Source organism: Hesperophylax consimilis, unplaced genomic scaffold (assembly GCF_061612785.1).
Source record: "Hesperophylax consimilis isolate HC1 unplaced genomic scaffold, BYU_Hcon_1.0 scaffold_56, whole genome shotgun sequence".
Taxonomy (NCBI): domain Eukaryota; kingdom Metazoa; phylum Arthropoda; class Insecta; order Trichoptera; family Limnephilidae; genus Hesperophylax; species Hesperophylax consimilis.
Genome location: NW_028301286.1, coordinates 258,274 through 276,253, shown reverse-complemented (window position 1 = coordinate 276,253; position 17,980 = coordinate 258,274). Strand labels below are relative to the sequence as shown.

The 17,980-nt window shown below is 33.5% G+C and overlaps 2 protein-coding genes across 2 annotated transcripts; both read right to left on the bottom strand.

Annotated features, from left to right (window-relative positions):
- Nucleotides 1–3,334: 3,334 nt before the first annotated feature.
- LOC149408820 (MORN repeat-containing protein 4 homolog) lies at nucleotides 3,335–5,375 on the bottom strand. The gene is made up of 3 exons (XM_089650410.1): nucleotides 5,182–5,375; nucleotides 3,911–4,020; nucleotides 3,335–3,489 (listed from the first exon to the last, which is right to left on the bottom strand). Exons 1-3 carry the CDS (start codon nucleotides 5,373–5,375, stop codon nucleotides 3,335–3,337), a joined length of 459 nt encoding a protein of 152 aa, XP_089506536.1.
- Nucleotides 5,376–7,658: 2,283 nt separating this feature from the next.
- On the bottom strand, nucleotides 7,659–10,602 carry LOC149408819 (periodic tryptophan protein 2 homolog). Its single transcript, XM_089650406.1, has 5 exons — nucleotides 10,513–10,602; nucleotides 10,258–10,401; nucleotides 8,911–9,163; nucleotides 8,009–8,228; nucleotides 7,659–7,830 (listed from the first exon to the last, which is right to left on the bottom strand). Exons 1-5 carry the CDS (start codon nucleotides 10,516–10,518, stop codon nucleotides 7,659–7,661), a joined length of 795 nt encoding a protein of 264 aa, XP_089506532.1. The 5' UTR covers nucleotides 10,519–10,602.
- Nucleotides 10,603–17,980: the final 7,378 nt, after the last annotated feature.

Below are 17,980 nucleotides of genomic sequence, written 5' to 3'. Positions count from 1 at the left end.
TTATGCACACATTTATTATTTGATTAATTTCTCTCTTTTTTATAATATTTATGTTGGATTTCTCCATGTAGTTATTGATTATTATTTTTAATTCATCTGTAGGTACACTTGTGAATAGACTAACAACGTCAAATGACACTAGAGAGGCGTTGTTTGGTATATTTATATCTTTTATCAGGTGTATTAGTTGTAAACAATTTTTAATACCATATTTTGGTTTGAAATTTAAAGTATTTTTAATGATTCTATTGGCGTATTTTGCTAGTTTGTAGGCTGGTGCTGAGTTATAAGCTACGACGGGTCTCACTGGTATATCTAATTTGTGAACTTTAGGTTGTCCATACAATCGTGGACATTGGGGGTTCATGACAGTGAGGTAGGATTTTTGGAATTTATCTTTAACAAGTGTTTTGCATGTACTAAGAATTGAATTTATTTCTGCGGTAAATTTTGGGGTTGGATCTTTATTCAATAAAATTACATCACTAGAGTTTAGTACATTTTGCACTTTTTCAATATAAATATTTTTTGGTAGAATTACTGTGCTATTCCCTTTATCAGCTTTTGAGATAATTAAATTATTGTCTTTAATTTTATTTTTAATTGATTTTATTGTATGAGCTTCATTTGAAAACTTATTATTAATTATAGCATTTTTTATTATTTTTGAAAGTGACCATTGTTATATTATTATTTCTTATTTATGACATATTAACCTTAAAGAACCATTGTAATTTAATAACCCAATCATATGTACCTACCTTGACATTGTGTACCTAATTTTGTATAAATTCTGTAACAAAAGAATTTCAATTGCCAGCCTGAAGATGTCCATAATAGGATGAAACCGGTACTGGTAAAATAAACAAGTGGAAATAAGTTAAAAAATGTTTTATTTTCTATTTTAATATATCGGGTCTATTATGACTAATCGCTCGGTCTGTTAGTATAGTTTTATCATAATATATTTTATAAAATTCGTTTTCTATCTACCATCTTTTGAGACTCTTCGTACGAATAAAATTACTTTCCCTGTCTCATATCCAGATCATTATAGTTTGGTAAATATTGAAATAGTTTGCTAAATCATTACAATCCGCATAGCTTCTTAACGGGAATTGCATGGAAATTAGGCCTAGAAGGAGGCGATTACTCTTACGATGAACTTGTAGTAAAATTAATTATTTCTTCTTCAGAAAAAACTTAGGACGGACTTTGATCTCATCTGCATTTTGTAAATTATTAACAGTATGATTGACTCATATCCATCAAAACCTTCACTTGACATTCTCTTTAATTATTATAAGTGTTTTGGTGCCCTATGCTGTATTGTAACATTTCTCCTTGCAATTAACTTCCCGTAAGTTAGTAAATACATAAATAAGTCATACAGCAGTCAATTCAAATCTCCCGGTAAAATGCGGACTTCAAGCTACGACTTTCTAACCAATCAGCGATCTACACCATGTATGAGCGAACCTTGTTTAATATTCTTTCGAACCTTGAGCTTACACCGTGGACCTAAAATGCCCTCAGATAAGTTTGCAAGTCGGTAAATTATAATTAACGTTAAGTAAATATAAGTACTAACCGGCTACAACCAGAAAATCCAAAATGGAAAAATCGATCAAATTTTTGGTCATCACGGCACACGCAGCAAGATATAATGGCGTGTCTCCTCTCGATGTCGTGGTATTTATATCCGCACCTAAAAATATTTAAGTGATAAACATTGCCTGCATCTAAGCACAACATTTACGTACCTATTAGAACTTATTGTGAAACTCTGCAAAATATTTTCACAAGGGAAATATTTTTAAATACCAGATAAGAAATTTTTATTCCTTTACCTTTTTTAAGCATTAACAGCACTATTTCTTTGCACCCGGAGGCGCATGCTTTCTGAAAAATAACATGTCAGTAAACAAATAAAACAAAATAATAATCAATTAGTCCTAGGATGTGGCAAATGAGTAACACAACATATCTAAATATTATTAAATTTTGTAAAATAAATATTATTTTTTTACCAGGAATGGCGTGCTGCCTCCGATTTTAAAATTAATTGTCTCTGGACATGTTCCAATGTGGTATAAACAGTGTTCTTTTTGATCATGGTTGTGGAAAGATAGCTGAAAACAATAGTAGTAACAAAAAATTAAAACGATAACATGTATAAATAAATCGATAAACTTGTTACAAAACGATTTACTTACACCAATGGTTCTGATCATTTTTGATGCATTCTTTCTCAATATTTCAGTTTTTTTATTTTTATTTTTATTAAATTCTATAACCTTTTGAATAATTTTGAAAAGTGCTGCAATTATAAGTAATGAAATAAGAATATTCAAAAACATATTTCTTTAGGCCGGAATTTGCTGTGGAATAAAACATTAATTATTAATGTTTCTTTTTTGTCACTTTATTGAAATATTTAAAGAAAGATTATGTTTGCCAAACAATCTACCTGTGTATATGTTTATAAATTGTTTATAAAATGCTGTGTATATGTTTATAAAAGCACACACGAAGATGTGAAAAATAAAAAATAAAGCTAACTCGAAAATAAATAAATATGTAAACTGTCAGAAATATTGAAAAAACATTCTCGCTTTAGGTACATTCGATTCCAGAGAAATGTTTTGAAAATACTTCTAAATAAAATACTGACATTCAAAACAAGTACTGTTTCTGATTTTAGTATAACAATCACATATTATGCAACTGAAAATATTCTGCTTGTTTTTGCGTTTATTATGGGCCGGTATGTCAGTTGCTCTGGCTAGCTAAGATTCATATTGCCCGTCGAGGTGCTCTCCCGTAGAAGTCATTAGCCTAGTTATACTATTACCAAGTAAGTATAGTAAATAATATAGAGGCAAAAAAAATAGTGCTCGTAGATTACATTCCTGAAAAACACAACAAAAATTAATCCAACAACCCTCCCACGTGAATGCTACAGCTATACGCCCTTGACAATTGCAAAAAATACCTTTGTTCCGGGCCATCAGGTCTATAATATTCGCCATTTTTTTCTGTATTATGGGCCGGTACGTCGGATTCTCTTTATCCTCGTTAGCGAGATATTTACGTCCGTCAAGTTGCTATGTGGTAGGAGCCCTGGCAAGGTAAGCCTGGTGATACTATTACGAAATTTTAATGTAACAGACCATGGTATAAGTTCGTTAACAATACAATAGTTAATTAATATTTTTGTTTTGTATCTTAAATTGGGTATACTTTTTGTGAACAGACGAACAATTTATAACTACCTTATATAAGTTAGGAATGATTTACGAATCCCAGATATAAATAATACGATGTTTGTTTGTTAAATAGGTTGGCATTGCGCTCTGGCCATGTATGCTACTTTCTGTGCACGCTGAATTATTTCTGCACATCGTTTCTTTCTCATGAGTCGACAGTCTTGGAAGAAACCTTCGTTTCTAGGGAATCCATTGCTTCCGTCACTGAATGTGACTATGCCTGCAATCCAAAAGATTTAATGTGTTAATTTAGACCTTAACAATCATTTTTATAACAATAATTTGATACCTGGCTTTGCCGGAGTTTTAAAACCTACTTTTTCATAATACTTTCTTACTGCACAGTGAAAAAATATTGAATAATAATATAAAATATAATGTCTCATCTTATTTTTTATTTAAACGGTTATTTCTCAGCTACACAGCTTATATTGGGATTGAATGATCTTGCGGGCTGAAAGTTCCTAATGAACCTTAGAAATTATCACAGCAAAAACACTATGCAAATTTCAGACAGATAGATTATAATATCCTTTATAGATAAGTAAATTATTATCAATTTGGACATCAATGTCAGATTTAAATGTGGATTAATTTTCAAGGATTAACTATCAGATTTAAAATAAGAAAGACAATATTACCAAGACCCCAAATCCTCCCTCCTCTGAATTCCCCTTCGTACTTCATTCCATCTGCTCTCCAAAACACCCCGTGGCCGTGGAACCACCCCTGCATGAACTCGCCTTCAAATCTAATCAAACAAACACAACATGATTACAATCAGCTGGTGGTTGGGCCAATTATTAATAGTGTCACATTTCCCCTCAAACTCTATTGTCACTGACTGTTTGCCTTTATTTGGAACAACAATACGTGACCGCACCAGGACTAAATAAAGTCCTTGAGTCGTTTTCCAACATAAAGTCTTCCAAGAAAGTCTAGAATTTTAATAAAATGGCATTAAAATTTTACGTTACTGTGGCAACACTGAGTAACACCGATTTGGAAAAAATTTTAGAACATTCAGTGTGAGGTTATGCTTGACTCCAGAATTTGATAATTGACATTTACAGGAAAATTATCATAATTTTTTTTTTTTTGCTAATGCTGTGTGTTTCTTCCACTCAATTTAATTAATTTATATTGAACTTCGGAATGCCGAGCTCCTGTCAACTAATCCATATGGATACGCCAGCGCTCAAGGGATACAATTTTTTTATCCAATGGGTACTTTTGGCGCTTGAGAAGTTAAACATCTTAAAATTGCTTCATTGATAAATTCATTATGTACCTACATCAAAAAAAAACTTCCATGCAATGGCCATTCTACACGCTAATATAAAACAATGAGGTAGTTAGAATATGATGTAGGATTATTTCCTTTTAGAAAGTGGCACTAATTTCTAAACCCCGTTTTACGTTGATGTGAAAAATATTCACTTGGACCGTAGTTCTTTTTTAAAGTTACAAGTGCTGTTGGCTGTTCAACACACTTCGTTAGTATGACAGAAGTAAAAGTTCCCATAGCCGTTCCGTACAACGAGCACATAAACCAAAAAAAAGTGTGGGACGCGGACTAGCATCACCAGATCCAACTTCGGGTAGGTGGATTTATTAACCTAAACTTCCCATCTCGATAACACGAAATTTATTTACAGTCAACTCCTTTAAACTACCACTGGCAGGTTCCTGCTTTTTGACATACCTTAATACTAAGGTTTAAGAATCATAATATGAAACAGAAACATTGACATAACGAAAATATGCACACACAGTAAAACAATCTGATAACAAAAGCAGTTGTGATCTGTTAACAAGTCATCAATAACGAATAATTATTGTATGAAAAACAAATGTGAAATCTACGCAAGTTTAAGGGCAGTTTATTAGTACGAGAAACTTTAAAACTTACTTGGCACCATCGGGGAATGTCATAACACCCAAGCCGGAAGACAGTCCATTAGTAAAGGCTCCGTCGTACCTAGTACCGTCTGGCAACACCAGGTGTCCCATCCCGTGCTTCTGTCCTCGGGAGTTCCATTCCCCGATATAGCGAGTCGTATCCTCGTATTTATAGGCCCCTGTCTTTGCCACTCCTGGATCCATCACTGCCAAACAGATTTATATACATAAACACGTCACTATTCAACTATCTCAACCGTTTGGAGCCAGTGAGACTACGGCATATGCAATTGGCGTATTTTGTGAGGTGGAAGGTAGTGGGGAAGGGAAGGTGATGGGGAAGAAGAAGGTTGGGAAGTACCTACCTGGCTATTCAGACCTGGTCACCAAACAAAGCTATTTGAAGCAACATTTTAATTCTGAACGGTGGTTTTACATATTTTAAATATAGTAAAAATATATTATTTTTAATTGATAAATTGTAAAATGAAAAAAAGTAATCAAAGAAAATTTACTTGCGACCTCCGAATTCGTAGCCGAGGATTGTAACCACTCGGCCACGGAAGCCGTTAGATAAATGTAAGTATGAAGTGAACGTCTTCACTAATCAGAAGTTTACACTAACAATCAATTGAAGATTATTAGTTAATATGAGCTACTACCTAGTACCGTCTGATTTTTATCTTTTTAATAAAGTAAATTAATGTAACAACACACACCACAATAAATTTATGAAAAAATCTTCAGAATGTATTTTATTTCACCATCTGAATGCTTATAACTATTCAATTTTAAATATTTGCAAAGAAAGTTAATGAAAATTTTCCATACCTTCAACCATTTTGGATGTTTGTAGGTTAGCTGCACAAATGACAGTGGATATTCATCGATACAAACATTGAAGTGTTTTTCTAAGGTTTCCCAGCGGACAGCCTTGTAATCGAATTAAGTACACAGACTTAGCCCATGTAAACTTCATCACCCTACTTTAAATAATGCTACTAATTGGAAACATTCATATAACTATCTAGAATATTGCTTTTTATGTGGATATCATTAGTTATGTATTAGACAAGGATGGGTTGTTTCACAGAATTTGAAAAATTCATCAAATTTATAAGTTTCCTATTTACGTTCTGTTTTTATCGAAGTCAATTTTGTCAATGTTTAATTAATTATTTATCACATAAAATATTAACTGAATCGGAATTGTATAACTCACTATAATTATGAATAATATTAAAATCTTCAATCTGTAAAATTCACTCGCCATAACAGAGGCATCCATCACATGGCGGTTGAAATAATATTCAAAATGTATCATCCAATGCAAATTTTCTTTGAAATAAAAATAAATAAAAAACGGCGTAACAACCGCCCCATGACTTGTATTTTAACATTGAAATTTGATGAATTTTCCAATTCTGTGAAACAATTCGTTTTTAGTGTTATCTATGGGTTGTCTCGCAAATTTTTTTAAATAATCAACATCTAATAATTTCCAATGGTATTTACCTCTCAATCCCTGCATTATAGACAGCTTTTGGTTCTTCGTACGCAAAGATTTTTACAAGACTGTTACGCAACCTACCAATATATGCTACTCTTTAAAGCTGGTTTCTTTACACGGCACTGCCTGAATTATACTGAACTTGATCATTCTTTAAGTGCAGTCATGGAATTAATACAATGTCAAGGGACTCTAGCGACGAAGACAATAATATTGTTCGTCTTCATACATATTTACAAGCATAAAAAACGATATAAAGATGATTTAAGGTTCATCCAAACAACGAAATAAATGTTAATTGGAGGACATTTGTCGCCACCAAGGAACTACATGAGAATGATGTCAAATTGACTTTTCTTTCGAACCTCAATCCACAACATGTATTCTGGTAAATTATAGTTATATAAACATGGATATTTTCCTACCTCCAGAATGAATTTAACATTCAAATCGTGTTCGAACATCATCTCTGACAAACGAGTAGTAGATGCGAATGCAAGACGTGTAGTGTGCTACCAGTACTATCAGCAGCGTGCAAGTGACGTCAAACCAATAGTCAATGCGTAACATTGTGTGCGAACACTAGCAAAATAGTATGAAGGACACTCACGAGCAGCATGTATGCTACACGACAAACTCGAGTCGCTTGTAAGTATCTCCTTGTATGAATGGCCTTATTGTTACCAATGCCATCTATAAGTAACCTCTTAAACTACTATCTAAGATATCACACCTAGTATTTTATATTTAAGAATATTCTCAGAGGAGCAAATTCCCTTCAATAAAGCTCACCCAGGTTGTACCTGGATATAATTATGGTAAAAAAATTTAAAATAAAAACACAACAGGTTAATAAAATTAATAAAAATACTAGATAGAGATTGAGAAGTAAAAAAATATATAATTTATGTTTAGTTTTTTACACAATACATAATGCCTTTTCATATATTTTTTTAATTAAGATGCAAGTAGCCTATTCAAGTAGATTCTTCATCAACATCATCTTCTTCACTCTCCGAATCAGCAGTTCCTCTTCCACTAGATTCACTTCCCGAATGGTGCTCATCTACTTCCATTTGTTCTTCATTCTGTCGATTGCGTTTCCCGAGATCCTGAATGTATTGCATTGTATACTTGTTAAAATCGCAGCTGTAAAAAAAAAGACAAATTTGTAATTAAGATCTGGGGTTCAAATGTCAATTTCACCAGTTTCACAATTTCAGAAAAATGAACATTTGATGCCTCCATTCGACAGACAAGCATTCAATCATCGAGTCAGCAAGTAATAACAAAATATTATCTGTTTAATTGTGCGGGAAGAACTCACATTTCAGACAGCTGTTGATATTTTCTAGAAAGTGTTTTTTCTAAAGCCAGAAGTGTGGGCATAGCGAACATTCCCTGCAGACGAGAATTGTGTATTGTTGTCGCATAGCTGATCCAATGCAGGTATAACTCTATGTGGCGGCTGTCCTCAAACAAAGTGGAAATCGCTTTGAGAAGCCGGTGCAAGTATTCATCGGGAAGACTTGCAATAGTAAGCTGGACTGAAATAAATTAAAAAAACTAATAAATAAACAATAATTAATTTATTTGTATTAAAAACTAAATCGGTTGCAAGTTCGATGTTACAACAAGGTGTCTGCGGGAAAAGTTGAATTGTTTATATGGGAAAATAAATAATCTTCTACAGAAAAATATTATGGGAAAAAAAGTTGGAATTTAAAAAAACTTATTTATACATTTTACTTGTACCATCATGTAAAATAATCACCTACCGAAGTCAGCGCACTTTACCCCTGGACACCCTGTATAATAATTTAGTGATATTCCATTTATAGATGGTTTTTAAGAAACAAACAGGAAAGATCTGTTCCAGAGCATGGAAAATACTAAGTAATGTGAAACAGTGTAATTTTATTTATGTAACCCTTTGCTTGTCCTTAATTACTATTGATTTATCTGCCACCAATTCATAATTAATAATTAATGAAGAATTTGACGTTTTTAGATTGTGTTACAAAGAATTCGGATATAATAAATCAGATTTAAACATTTTTAAATATTTTAAAATGTCGAGTTAGACTCGACATAAGAGTAGACGGAAGTGACAGCGACAGCACTATGTAATTCTACTATTGTTACTGATTTATTGTAATGATTCGATTTATTTTGGGATGGTTTGCAGCCATAGGTATACAAAAGTATTAACTGTTTGTGCAAACTTACTATCACTGATAGATACTCGTTCAACAGCCTCCTGAATGATTTTCATCTCATTCAGCTGCAGAGCGGCCATCAAGGCCTCCGTCCACTCCTGCTTATTGAGGGCCTCCTTCACCATCTGAGGAGTGGCATTGAGCTGAAGTTCAAACGGCTGGAACACTCCACCTGTGTTCAGGGAATACTGCATCAATCCTTCTGTTGTAGCCACTGAGAAGCTCTGACCAGTGGGAGAGAATTGTACACAGAATACTCGCACCTGAAAGGATTAAATTAAAAATAGTATAATTTACATTGCTATAAAATTAAATTTATAAGGCTGATATCGTGCAGAACAGAACTAAGAAATAAGCAGGGATTTCAATTAGGGAGGCGGGTATGGGTACCGCCGCTCCGGAACCATTTATTGGATAACCGACACATCTGTCATAGGTCACCTCAAGCAGTTCGTTTGGTGACTTAACAGGGCTTGCCGGGTTCATGGGATGAGGTTTATCCGGATCTTGGCGAGCGACGCGTCTGTCCACCAAACGCATGGTGGGCCAGATCAGGAGACTGGTTGAGGGAGAACTTTTGACCACTCCAACAGGGCTTTTTCGGAACAACGCATTCATGAATTTGTAGCAGAAGAATCCAGATTAATTCATTAATAATAAGCAGCTCGACGCTACTTAGGTACGTACTTGCTACTTAGGTACGTACTCGCAGTCGAAATCAAAACAGAGCAACCTACGTACTACAAGCACCTACTTGTCTAACGACGACAATAATATCGCAAGTCGGTCTTTCACATTATGAGAACTCGCCAGAAGGTTCAAGTCTGCCGCCTAGGCATAATTGCCACGCCGCCGAAACTTCGGGAAAGGGCCAGACCGAGCGAGTGGCCTCGATTTAGTTGCCATTTAACTACCTGCTGTTGCCACCAGCCGAACAATATAAATAAGCCCGACGCAGCGAGCATAATTATTAGTATTCAGTATTTACTATCGTCAACAGCTGCTACCTACGAGTACTACGACCTAGTTTCGCGAACATTCCATAGTATTTGTGCATAAATAAACGTGAAATATTGTGAGTGTAAATCAGCTTTCAACTTATAAATAAACACTATACCTGAGTTGGAGAGATCTTTCATTTATACACCACGATAACCACAAATTCATATGTCTGTCACTCCTGGACACACTCCTTCTCCTTCTTTTACTAAAAATACCCTCCACACAGCATCCTAAAGATGACATAGGCCCCGAGGATAATTATTTTCCTCAGGGCCTCCTATGTGGAGCTAATGTAACAAAAAAGAAAATGGCATCTAAAAGAGCCTGATTGATTCTATAATATTATTTAACAAACCTCTGGTTTAAAGTTTCTATCGGCCATGTCGCCTTGCTTCACCCCTGGTAACCTTAGTTTAACATCGCCTCCTTCTAATTCACTCCTTTTCTCCACAAGCATCAGATTTCCAAATTCCGTCAGGTTGCGCCGACTCACAAAATCCTGAAAATATTCAATATTAATTTCTAAATAAAAACATTACATGGATGTAGGTTATAACATGTTATGTTAATGTGAATTTACGGAATTTGTAAAAATAAACTGTATACTTACGCCCATTGCATCTAATGATTTGTTTAATGTGATTTGGAATTTCTTTAAAAGTACTGATTCGTTAATACTGTAAATGCAGATATTCTTGGATTGTCCTCCGGCTAAAACACATTTCCCGTCAGCCGAATAACATAGAGATGTGTCCAAATGGACAAAATTCAATTGTATCAATGTCCAAATGGACAAAGTTCAATTGTATCAATGTCCAAATGGACAAAGTTCCAATGGATGAATGTCCAAATGGACAAAGTTCAATTGTATCAATGTCCAAATGGACAAAGTTCAATTGTATCAATGTCCAAATGGACAAATTTCAATTGTATCAATGTCCAAATGGACAAAGTTCATTTGTATCAATGTCCAAATGGACAAAGTTCCAATGGATGAATGTCCAAATGGACAAAATTCAATTGTATCAATGTCCAAATGGACAAAGTTCAATTATATCAATGTCCAAATGGACAAAATTCAATTGAATCAATGTCCAAATGGACAAAGTTCAATTGTATCAATGTCCAAATGGACAAAGTTCAATTGTATCAATGTCCAAATGGACAAAGTTCAATTGTATCAATGTCCGAATGGACAAAGTTCCAATGAATGAAGGTCTAAATGGACAAAGTTCAATTGTATCAATGTCCAAATGGACAAAGTTCAATTATATCAATGTCCAAATGGACAAAATTCAATTATATCAATGTCCAAATGGACAAATTTCAATTGTATCAATGTCCAAATGGACAAAGTTCAATTGTATCAATGTCCAAATGGACAAAGTTCAAATGGATCAATAACCGAATGGATAAAGTTCAAATGGATGAATGTCCAAATGGACAAAGTTCAATTGTATCAATGTCCAAATGGACAAAGTTCAATTGTATCAATGTCCAAATGGACAAAGTTCAATTGTATCAATGTCCAAATGGACAAAGTTCCAATGGATGAATGTCCAAATGGACAAAGTTCAATTGTATCAATGTCCAAATCGACAAAGTTTAATTGTATCAATGTCCAAATGGACAAAGTTCAATTGTATCAATGTCCAAATGGACAAAGTTCAATTGTATCAATGTCCAAATGGACAAAGTTCAATTGTATCAATGTCCAAATGGACAAAGTTCAATTGTATCAATGTCCAAATGGACAAAGTTCCAATGGATGAATGTCCAAATGGACAAAGTTCAATTGTATCAGTGTCCAAATCGACAAAGTTTAATTGTATCAATGTCCAAATGGACAAAGTTCAATTGTATCAATGTCCAAATGGACAAAGTTCAATTGTATCAATGTCCAAATGGACAAAGTTCAATTGTATCAATGTCCAAATGGACAAAGTTCAATTGTATCAATGTCCAAATGGACAAAGTTCAATTGTATCAATGTCCAAATGGACAAAGTTCCAATTAATGAAGGTCTAAATGGACAAAGTTCAATTGCATCAATGTCCAAATGGACAAAGTTCAATTGTTTCAATGTCCAAATGAGCAAATTTCAATTGTATCAATGTCAAATTTTGGACAAAATTCAATTGTATCAATGTCCAAAGACAAAGTTCCAATGAATGAATGTCCAAATGGACAAAATTCAATTGTATCAATGTCCAAATCGACAAAGTTCAATTGTATCAATGTCCAAATGGACAAAGTTCAATTGTATTAATGTCCAAATGGACAAAGTTCCAATGAATGAAGGTCTAAATGGACAAAGTTCAATTGTATCAATGTCCAAATGGACAAAGTTCAATTGTTTCAATGTCCAAATGGACAAAGTTCCAATGAATGAAGGTCTAAATGGACAAAGTTCAATTAAATCAATGTCCAAATGGACAAAGTTCAATTGTATCAATGTCCAAATGGACAAAGTTCAATTGTATCAATGTCCAAATGGACATATTGATACAATTGAATTTTGTCCATTTGGACATTGATACAATTGAACTTTGTCCATTTAGACCTTCATTCATTGGAACTTTGTCCATTTGGACAATGATACAATTGAACTTTGTCCATTTGGACATTGATACAATTGAACTTTGTCCATTTGGACATTCATTCATTGGAACTTTGTCCATTTGGACATTGATTCCATTTGGACATTGATTCATTGGAACATTGTCCATTTTGATACAATTTAACTTTGTCCATTTGGACATTGATACAATTGAACTTTGTCTATTTAGACCTTTATTCATTGGAATTTTGTCGATTTGGACATTGATACAATTGAACTTTGTCCATTTGGACATTGATACAATTGAATTTTGTCCATTTGGATATTCATTCATTGGAACATTGTCCATTTGGACATTGATACAATTGAACTTTGTCCATTTGGACATTGATTCATTGGAACATTGTCCATTCGGACATTGATACAATTTTACTTTGTCCATTTGGACATTGATACAATTGAACTTTGTCTATTTAGACCTTCATTCATTGGAACTTTGTCGATTTGGACATTGATACAATTGAACTTTGTCCATTTGGACATTGATTCAATTGAATTTTGTCCATTTGGACATTCATTCATTGGAACTTTGTCCATTTGGACATTGATGCAATTGAACTTTGTCCATTTGGACATTGATACAATTGAACTTTGTCCATTTGGCAATTGATTCAATTTAACTTTGTCCATTTGGACATGATCTTTCAACTGTCAAAAAAACAAAATGGCATTTGATGACAAAGTTACATTTGAATTTCTCTGAAACAACCCGCCTTAAATCTTTTAGAAGTGAGCACTTCTTCCATGGGAACCTTATGTGCGGTTTTAATTAATACTCACTGCTAAAATGGAAAGTCTCCAATTAGCCTCCATAAAAAAGATGGTTTTTCTAAAAATACAACTTTATGGAGATTTTGTGACTGAGTTCGATTTGGATAACGATTCTTATCACTATTCCAATATTTCAGCCAGTTTGGTCCCATAGAACCTGAAAAAACTGCTTCTAAAGTTCGAACCCAAGTCTGAAATTAGCGTCCATAAAAATCATGATTTTTCTAAAAATACAACTTTATGGAGATTTTGTAACTGAGTTCGATTTGGATATCGATTCTTATCACTATTCAAAAAATTCAGCCATTTTGGTCGCATAGAACCTGAGAAAACTGCTTCTAAAGTTCGAACCCAAGTCTGAAATTAGAGTCAGTAAAAATCATGATTTTTCTAAAAATACAATTTTATGGAGATTTTGTGACTGATTTCGATTTGTACCATGCTTCTTATCACTTTTCCTAAATTTCAGCCAATTTGGTCCCATAGAACCTGAGAAAACTGCTTCCAAAGTTCGAACCCAAGTCTGAAATTAGCGTCCAAAAAAATTAAAAATTTTCTAAAAATACAACTTTATGGAGATTTTGTGACTGAATTCAATTTGGTTAGCGATTCTTATCAATATTAGAAAATTTCAGCCAGTTTGGTCCCATAGAACCTGAGAAAACTGCTTCCCAAGTTCGAAGATTTTGTGACTGAGTTCGATTTGGTTAACGATTCTTATCACTATTCCAATATTTCAGCCCGTTTGGTCCCTTAAAACCTGAGAAAACTGCTTGCAAAGTTCGAACCCAAGTCTGAAATTTGCGTCACTAAAAATCATAATTTTTCTAAAAATACATTTTTATGGAGATTTTATGACTGATTTCGATTTGTACCATGCTTCTAATAACTTTTCCTTAATTTCAGCCAATTTGGTCCCATAGAACCTGAGAAAACTGCTTACAAAGTTGGAACCCAAGGCTGGAATTAGGCTCCATAAAAAAGATGGTTTTTCTAAAAAGTTAACTTTATGAAGATTTTGTGACTGAGTTCGATTTGGATAACGATTCTTATCACTATTCCAATATTTCAGCCCGTTTGGTCCCTTAAAACCTGAGAAAACTGCTTGCAAAGTTCGAACCCAAGTCTGAAATTTGCGTCACTGAAAATCATAATTTTTCTAAAAATACAACTTTATGGAGATTTTGTGAATGATTTCGATTTGTACCATGCTTCTTATCCTTTTTCCTAAATTTCAGCCAATTTGGTCCATAGAACCTGACAAAACTGCTTCAAAAGTTCGAACCCAAGTCTGAAATTAGCGTCCATCAAAATAATAATTTTTCTTAAAATAAAATTTTATGGAGATTTTGTGACTGAATTCAATTTGGTTAGCGATTCTTATCAATATTAGAAAATTTCAGCCAGTTTGGTCCCATAGAACCTGAGAAAACTGCTTCCCAAGTTTGAACCCAAGGCTGAAATTAGGCTCCATAAAAAAGATGGTTTTTCTTAAAATTAAACTTTATGAAGATTTTGTGACTGAGTTCGATTTGGTTAACGATTCTTATCACTATACCATTATTTCAGCCAGTTTGGTCGCATAGAACCTGAGAAAACTGCTTCTAAATTTCGAACCCAAGTCTGAAATTAGCGTCCATAAAAATCATAATTTTTCTAAAAATACAACTTTATGGAGATTTGTAACTGATTTCGATTTGTACCATGCTTCTTATCACTTTTCCTTAATTTCAGCCAATTTAGTCCCATACAACCTGAGAAAACTGCTTACAAAGTTCGAACCCAAGGCTGAAATAAGGCTCCATAAAAAGGATGGTTTTTCTAAAAAGACAACTTTATGAGAATTTTTGACTGAGTTCGATTTGGATAACGATTCTTATCACTATTCCAATATTTCAGCCCGTTTGGTCCCTTAAAACCTGAGAAAACTGCTTGCAAAGTTCGAACCCAAGTCTGAAATTTGCGTCACTAAAAATCATAATTTTTCTAAAAATACATTTTTATGGAGATTTTATGACTGATTTCGATTTGTACCATGCTTCTAATAACTTTTCCTAAATTTCAGCCAATTTGGTCCATAGAACCTGACAAAACTGCTTCAAAAGTTCGAATCCAAGTCTGAAATTAGCGTCCATCAAAATAATAATTTTTCTTAAAATAAAATTTTATGGAGATTTTGTGACTGAATTCAATTTGGTTAGCGATTCTTATGACTATTTCGAAATTTCAGCCAGTTTGGTCACATAGAACCTGGGAAAACTGCTTCTAAAGTTCGAACCCAAGTTTGAAATTAGCGTCAGTAAAAATCATAATTTTTCTAAAAATACAACTTTATGGAGATTTTGTGAATGATTTCGATTTGTACCATGCTTCTTATCCTTTTTCCTAAATTTCAGCCAATTTAGTCCCATACAACCTGAGAAAACTGCTTACAAAGTTCGAACCCAAGGCTGAAATAAGGCTCCATAAAAAGGATGGTTTTTCTAAAAAGACAACTTTATGAGAATTTTTGACTGAGTTCGATTTGGATAACGATTCTTATCACTATTCCAATATTTCAGCCCGTTTGGTCCCTTAAAACCTGAGAAAACTGCTTGCAAAGTTCGAACCCAAGTCTGAAATTTGCGTCACTAAAAATCATAATTTTTCTAAAAATACATTTTTATGGAGATTTTATGACTGATTTCGATTTGTACCATGCTTCTAATAACTTTTCCTAAATTTCAGCCAATTTGGTCCATAGAACCTGACAAAACTGCTTCAAAAGTTCGAACCCAAGTCTGAAATTAGCGTCCATCAAAATAATAATTTTTCTTAAAATAAAATTTTATGGAGATTTTGTGACTGAATTCAATTTGGTTAGCGATTCTTATGACTATTTCGAAATTTCAGCCAGTTTGGTCACATAGAACCTGGGAAAACTGCTTCTAAAGTTCGAACCCAAGTTTGAAATTAGCGTCAGTAAAAATCATAATTTTTCTAAAAATACAACTTTATGGAGATTTTGTGAATGATTTCGATTTGTACCATGCTTCTTATCCTTTTTCCTAAATTTCAGCCAATTTGGTCCATAGAACCTGACAAAACTGCTTCTAAAGTTCGTACCCAAGATTTTTACTGACGATAATTTCAGACTTGGGTTCGAACTTTAGAAGCAGTTTTCTCAGGTTCTATGCGACCAAAATGGCTGAAATTTTTGAATAGTGATAAGAATCGTAATAGCAATAAACGCCCGGGTTTCCGGCAATTAATTAATAATAATAATAATAATCGATATCCAAATCGAACTCAGTTACAAAATCTCCATAAAGTTGTATTTTTAGAAAAATCATGATTTTTATGGACGCTAATTTCAGACTTGGGTTCGAACTTTAGAAGCAGTTTTTTCAGGTTCTATGGGACCAAACTGGCTGAAATATTGGAATAGTGATAAGAATCGTTATCCAAATCGAACTCAGTCACAAAATCTCCATAAAGTTGTATTTTTAGAAAAATTATGATTTTTATGGACGCTTATTTCAGACTTGGGTTCGAAATTTGGAAGCAGTTTTCTCAGGTTCTATGGGACCAAACTGGCTGAAATTTTGTAATAGTGATAAGAATCGCAATCAAAATCGAACTCAGTCACAAAATCTCCATAAAGTCGTATTTTTAGAAAAATTATGATTTTTATGGACGCTAATTTCAGACTTGGGTTCGAAATTTAGAAGCAGTTTTCTCAGGTTCTATGGGACCAAACTGGCTGAAATTTTGTAATAGTGATAAGAATCGCAATCAAAATCGAACTCAGTCACAAAATCTCCATAAAGTCGTATTTTTAGAAAAATTATGATTTTTATGGACGCACATTTCAGACTTGGGTTCGAACTTTGAAAGCAGTTTTCTCAGGTTTTATGGGACCAAACGGGCTGAAATATTGGAATAGTGATAAGAATCGTTAACCAAATCGAACTCAGTCACAAAATCTGCATAAAGTTTAATTATAAGAAAAACCATCTTTTTTATGGAGCCTAATTTCAGCCTTGGGTTCAAACTTGGGAAGCAGTTTTCTCAGGTTCTATGGGACCAAACTGGCTGAAATTTTCTAATATTGATAAGAATCGCTAACCAAATTGAATTCAGTCACAAAATCTCCATAAAGTTGTATTTTTAGAAAATTTTTAATTTTTTTGGACGCTAATTTCAGACTTGGGTTCGAACTTTGGAAGCAGTTTTCTCAGGTTCTATGGGACCAAATTGGCTGAAATTTAGGAAAAGTGATAAGAAGCATGGTACAAATCGAAATCAGTCACAAAATCTCCATAAAATTGTATTTTTAGAAAAATTATTATTTTTATGGACGCTTATTTCAGACTTGGGTTCGAAATTTGGAAGCAGTTTTCTCAGGTTCTATGGGACCAAACTGGCTGAAATTTTGTAATAGTGATAAGAATCGCAATCAAAATCGAACTCAGTCACAAAATCTCCATAAAGTCGTATTTTTAGAAAAATTATGATTTTTATGGACGCTAATTTCAGACTTGGGTTCGAACTTTAGAAGCAGTTTTCTCAGGTTCTATGCGACCAAACTGGCTGAAATTTCGAAATAGTCATAAGAATCGCTAACCAAATTGAATTCAGTCACAAAATCTCCATAAAATTTTATTTTAAGAAAAATTATTATTTTGATGGACGCTAATTTCAGACT

Coding starts and splice junctions, on each gene's coding strand:
- LOC149408820 (XM_089650410.1), bottom strand. CDS start 5,375: ATGGATCCAGGAGTGGCAAAGACAGGGGCCTATAAATACGAGGATACG. Junction 4,021..5,181: donor ACATTCCCCGATGGTGCCAA/GTAAGTTTTAAA, acceptor TTGTTTGATTAG/ATTTGAAGGCGAGTTCATGC. Junction 3,490..3,910: donor AGGGAGGATTTGGGGTCTTG/GTAATATTGTCT, acceptor TTTGGATTGCAG/GCATAGTCACATTCAGTGAC.
- LOC149408819 (XM_089650406.1), bottom strand. Junction 9,164..10,257: donor ATAGAAACTTTAAACCAGAG/GTTTGTTAAATA, acceptor TAATCCTTTCAG/GTGCGAGTATTCTGTGTACA. Junction 7,831..8,008: donor TATCAACAGCTGTCTGAAAT/GTGAGTTCTTCC, acceptor TTTTTTTTACAG/CTGCGATTTTAACAAGTATA.